Source organism: Phaseolus vulgaris, chromosome 9 (genome assembly GCF_051622355.1).
Source record: "Phaseolus vulgaris cultivar YP4 chromosome 9, ASM5162235v1, whole genome shotgun sequence".
NCBI lineage: Eukaryota > Viridiplantae > Streptophyta > Magnoliopsida > Fabales > Fabaceae > Phaseolus > Phaseolus vulgaris.
Window position 1 is genome coordinate 30,250,415 of NC_143506.1, and position 5,779 is coordinate 30,256,193.

The window sequence follows — 5,779 nt, forward strand, 5'->3', positions numbered from 1 at the left end:
GTGAGTCAGTCCCATGCAAGGTTTTTTTTTCTTTTTATTTTAGTTTTGCGTCGGTCAGGTCGACACAAACTCTGATTTCACTTTTTTTTTTCTTTTTTGACAGTCAGCCAATGATATTACGTACGTATTTTCATCAGCCAAACCGACGCATGGAGGCATTTCTGATACATTTGTGTCGACTTGGCCAACAATCTTCGCGTTCGTTTCACGTCGGCTTGATCCACGCAAATTGTCGCGATCGTGTTTGCCGACACAAAATGAATTTTGCTTTCGCTTTATTTTTGTCCACTTGTTGGCCGATGCAATTCAACATTTTTTCATTGTTTTTTTTTCATTTTCATCCGTTTTTGACTGACGAAATACACTATTTTTTTTAGTGGATACAAATAATTTTTTTAGTCTCTAAAATAGTATCTAATTTAGTCACTATATCAACTAATTATTTTTAGTATCTAAAGTTAGTTCCGATTTAATTATTTTGTTGTAATGGAATGAATATGTATTCCAATTTCTTTCATAAGAAGATGATCGGTGGTTGCACAAAAAGCTCCAATGCTAACTTTTGAAGGAGACAAACATAAGAACCATGAATCAACCTCCAAAATTTGGGTGTATAATAAAGTTTAAAAGAAATAAAGTTTTTTATTTTTATGATGTTACTAGTTATGAAAATCTTTTTCAAACACTTATTCTTTTCCCTATAAATCTTCTCAATCTTATGTAGGGGATTTTATTTGAAGCCTCTTAAAATCATTCATCACTATAATAACTATAAATACAAATTGAGAATAAATTATATCATAAAAATTAGTAACTTTCTAATTATTTACATAGAAATTATTAAAAAATAAGTATTGATACGATACATTTACCTAAGATTCAGAAAGTGGGTCATACAATGTGTGTATTTTTTAGATCACCTAACTATTAGTATATTATAAACAACTTCATAAGATAATGTATAATTTTTTTCTTGCTTATTATAATGGTGTTCACTTTCTCTATCATAGTATCCAACATCTCAAAGAACAAAAAAAAGTATAGGACTACCTGTTTCACAAGTTTTAAGCATGTTATGGACATACTTAGTCAAAGCCAAAATATATGCAATTTTATCCCACCATACATCATTCAAAATTCTGAAAACATGTGAAATACACATGAAGGGAGAATTGAGTTGTTTATTTAAAACTCTTAAAAAAAAAATTCATATAAACATTTGATAACAACCTCCTGGCTAAACACTTTGTTTACACAAAAGATTGATCTAAATTATCATAGGTTTGCTAACTAATAGATGGTAATATCTTAAGACATATATAAGATTGAGAATACTCTTAGGTTGTTAAGAAACACAACCATGTTCTTGTTCACAAAGTTGGTTATATATATATATATGATTCAAGCATTTAATGAATCCAATTATTCATTTAGACTTTTGGGAAGACTCTTGAAGAATTGCAATAATCAGTGAAGATTTAGAAGTGATTTAGGTTGATGTGTGTTTGTTAGGATATCATTGTAAGTTTTCTCTTAGTTGCTTAGCTAAACTAAGAGTGGGGGCGGTGAGGACTATGACAGGGGATTAGTTTTAGAAACTTTTTCACAAATATTTACCTTTTTTTAAGTTCTTTTCAAAAAAACTCTTTTCAATTTGAAAAAATGAATAAAATTATATTTGGAATTGAAATTGATACAAGATTGAAATGCAACACAATAAAATAAGATAAATGAAAGAAAGATTGTTAAGAAATTTTATACGGATTCAGACCCCATGATCTTACATCCAATCTTAGTTATTCAACCTTAGAATAACAAATTCCATTATCTTCAATAAGTTTGTACAAAGCTCTCCGCAATTAAAACTCAAAACAACCAAAATCAACCCTTGAACACTTTTAAGAGGATATAAAACACAAGAGAATACCAGTCTTATCAACTCTTGATCACACAAGATGATGTATGTTTTAGAGATCTCATATCAACTAAAGATAATGTCAATTCATAGTTTATAGGGTGCAAATTTCACCTTACAAGTCGGTTTTGTAAGATTGAGTTAGGCTTAAAGTTCATTTATTAATATGATATCACAGTCATCTAGAGCTTATTCTGGTAAGAGTTTGTTGAACTTATCTCAGATCACCCGTTATCGAGCCATTTTTCTAAGATTGGTTTAGACTTAAAATTTACTTATTAAGACACTCAAATGACAAATATATTTGATAATCATATTGTTCTTCATCCTTTTAAATTTATTTATAAAAGGTAACAATTTGGATTTTTTTTTAAATTTATGTTTATATTTTTATATTATTTTTCCAGTTCAATCTTGTTGACTCAACTATGATCTCGAATCATAATTTTTTGATAATATTTATTTTATTTAAAATTAATTATAATTATTTTTCAGTTGTCTCATCTGACATTAGTTAGAATTTTTTTATCAACATTACCAATATTTTTTTATTAATATCAAACATGATTTTCTTTAGTTAATATCAACATATATTATTTTTAGTTTATTATAGTCAGAATTATTTTCGACCAATTTGATTATAATGTAGGTCAGATTTATTTGTTAACTAACGTCAATCAGAGATTTCTTAATTAACATTGGCCAAAACTTTTCAAATGATGTTAGTTAAGACTTTTATCAGTGGCAGTTAAACTATTTTTTCAACTGATGTAAGTCAGACATTTTAGTGGATATTAAAATAATTTATTTTCTAGTTAACACTGTTGAGATATTTTTCTGTGTAGACTTATCCGATTTTTTAAGTTAAACATTTCTAAATCAACATCATAAGACTATTTTCAATTAATGTCAATCATATTTTTTTAATTAAAGTTTGAAGTGGTTATTCTGAATCCATGTTTAAGTAATAATTTTTATGTTTTCAATTTTGTATTTGATTGTAAGTTAAAATATTATATCCAGATAAAAAAATTAAAATTCAATAAACTTGAATTATCTTATCCTAATAAAAAAAATTAAAATCAAAATGATTCAATTAAATACATTTAAATTTAGTGAGAATTAAAAAATATATATATCCAATAAAACTACATCTCGTAGCATGGAAAGACTAGTTGTTTCCTTTGAATTTAAAATCTGTTAGTGATACAATAATATATCCATATTGTAAATATATAAAATTTCTGTTAATACAACAAATTACAAATTTAAAAGAGTGGATGAAATTTTTCATAAAGACTTCTAAAAGAGAAAAATTATATATAAGAAACTTGATGAAACCAACTTAAAAAGAAGAATAAAACCTTGACATGCATGATTAATGGTTTGAAGATGGAGCAAGAGTAGGTGATGGTGAAGGAGGATTTGTTTGGTGAACAGTTATAAACCCAAATTTCTTGATTAGCTCTTTGGCAATTAGTTCATTGGCTCTGTCTGAGGGATGGTACTCATCCCAAAAAACGTACTTGCTTCTATCTTTGCACAGTTTTGATGCAGGTATACATGTAAGAGCTGGTCGAATGTTCCCGAAGGAGCAGCATGGTGAATCTGAGTTTTGGAACCCTACATTCAAATCAAGAATAATATATCAAATTCCTTTCAACATTCAATGTTGCAAATGCTTTAAGTTTCAGATAATGATCTATGTATGAGTTATATATACTTACCATATTTGTTTGGGTTGCTAATCACATCATTCACAACATCATATGCATCTCCGAATCTGAAACTTGAATTGGGTAGTTGTTTTTCCAACTCATCTATTAACTTGCTTCCACCTTTGTTAAACCTAATAGCCAACTTGTTTGTTCTATCTTGACACTCACCAGATGTACTAAGCACTCTTTGAAGGGGAATGCAGCCCATTGGGCCCAGCCCAAACACCATCAACTGTCTTGCTCCTAGGCCATGAAGTTGCTAAATAGTAAAGTGTCATAATTGAAAATTTGTTAGAAGCTAAAATCAAACATACAAATAATGGAACACAACATCATATGTAAGATGTATGAAACAAGAATTGAGACACCGATTAGGTGTTATTTTTACTGTTCTGGTAAAATTTTGACAATTATCAAAATGATAAAATTTTAAAAAATTATTAAAATGAGAAAGTTACGTGAAGGTGTTATGATTTCAGTTAAAATCTTATTATATTGAAATCATGTCACCTTAGTAAAATACATTGATAGGAATTGACACGACTTACCATTTTGATAATTTTTAAAAAAATTATCTATTTTAGTAATAAACAAGTGAAAATGTACAATGGTAAAAATTCCTACTATTTAGTTTCTAACAAAGTAGTAATGGAATTGGGATTAGATAGAATATGCTAAATATGTTGTTAATATTTAACAAAATGGATGTGTTAGAGTGGATTAATAAATAAACCTTCAATTGTTCTCTAAGAGTTCCCATCAAGTAATCCACAAAGGTTTCATCATTATAGTTCCATGAATCACTGTAAACAGGCATCAAATAGTTGTTGATGAAGTCATTGCTGCCTAAAGCAACAACATAACGAGCTTCCTGAAAAATCTTTTCTGCCTCATCTTTTCCAATTCTGCTTCTGATCAGTTCTTGTGTCCCCTGAAACAGCTCAATTTGTTTGTAGAGAGAAAACCTTTGAATCTGCAAGAGAATGGTTTTTCATTCAAAATATGTGTCATGGATTTGTTCCTCTAAAGTAGGTAAATGTAAGTGAATGATCTCAATTCTTATTACAAATTCAACTATTAATGTTTCAACAGATTTATGTAGTGTGTAATGTAACTCACAAATTGTTTACTTTAGAGGATCCTATTCATGTAATAGTGCCTAGTCATGCTTATATGCTAAATAGTTATATTACAGTTATCATGAAAGTTTCCACTAAACAACTTACAAAATAACTGCCAGTTTCATTCAATATGCCTCCACCACCAGAAGCATAATTCACCCCATTTTCCAATATAACATCTTCAGTTAAAGATGGATCAAGAAATGCTGGAGGCCTGGGAAGGCCCATGCTGTCACCTGAACATATCAATATCATTACAGAGTGAAGCAATGCAAAAGAAATGCTTTTTATTTCTAAATAACACAACAAACTTTTATTTCACATATATTCACAAATTGCTCAACCTGGTATCAAAAACCTTTGATTTGGTTAAAATGAAAAGAAAGTTGGAACATGCAACCATATCTGGACTTCAGGAAAATTCAACAACCTCATGCAGATACAAATTTGAGTTAAATTCTTGCAAGCTCACACTAGCAGCAGATTATAGGCATGTTATATAAAAGCATAAGTAACTCTCCATATAAGCCCAAGATTGTGAACATTCAGCACCTTAGCCCTACACTTTTCTGTACTCTCTAACTATATAAAACATTAATTATTCACTACAGTACTTGCAGTATCAGGGACTAATTTGGATCTGCATATACAAAGTGAAAGATTTACCTATTATATCTGCAACAGTGCGACCATTGGAGAACCTACCATTAGGTAGTCCATTGCCCAAATCAATACCATACCAAGGTAAACTTGCTTGAGCAAGGCTTTTAGAAAGGTACTTGTTATTTCCAACATCTGAGAGAGAGTCTCCAAAAATGAACTGCACAACCTTGCATCGGCACCCTTCAAGCTTAATTCCCAAAATGATACTTATTATAACAAATAGAGACACATGGAACTTCATGTTTGAGTATGAAGTGATCTTCAAGTTAAGTCACACCTCAAGGCTCTAGTAGAAAGGGTCCAATAAGTTGGTTTTTATATAATAATAGTTATGAAGTTTTGAAATGTAGAATGGTGAGATT

General features: G+C 29.5%; 1 protein-coding gene across 1 annotated transcript; it reads right to left on the bottom strand.

Moving 5' to 3' along the window:
• Positions 1-3,115: 3,115 nt before the first annotated feature.
• On the bottom strand, positions 3,116-5,779 carry LOC137823074 (GDSL esterase/lipase At1g74460). The gene is made up of 5 exons (XM_068628190.1): positions 5,421-5,779; positions 4,860-4,990; positions 4,367-4,606; positions 3,643-3,892; positions 3,116-3,538 (listed from the first exon to the last, which is right to left on the bottom strand). The coding sequence occupies exons 1-5, from the start codon at positions 5,656-5,658 to the stop codon at positions 3,294-3,296; spliced, it is 1,104 nt and encodes a 367-aa protein (XP_068484291.1). The 5' UTR covers positions 5,659-5,779; the 3' UTR covers positions 3,116-3,293.

Coding starts and splice junctions, on each gene's coding strand:
- LOC137823074 (XM_068628190.1), bottom strand. CDS start 5,658: ATGAAGTTCCATGTGTCTCTATTTGTTATAATAAGTATCATTTTGGGA. Junction 4,991..5,420: donor CACTGTTGCAGATATAATAG/GTAAATCTTTCA, acceptor TGATATGTTCAG/GTGACAGCATGGGCCTTCCC. Junction 3,893..4,366: donor CTCTTAGAGAACAATTGAAG/GTTTATTTATTA, acceptor TTTACTATTTAG/CAACTTCATGGCCTAGGAGC.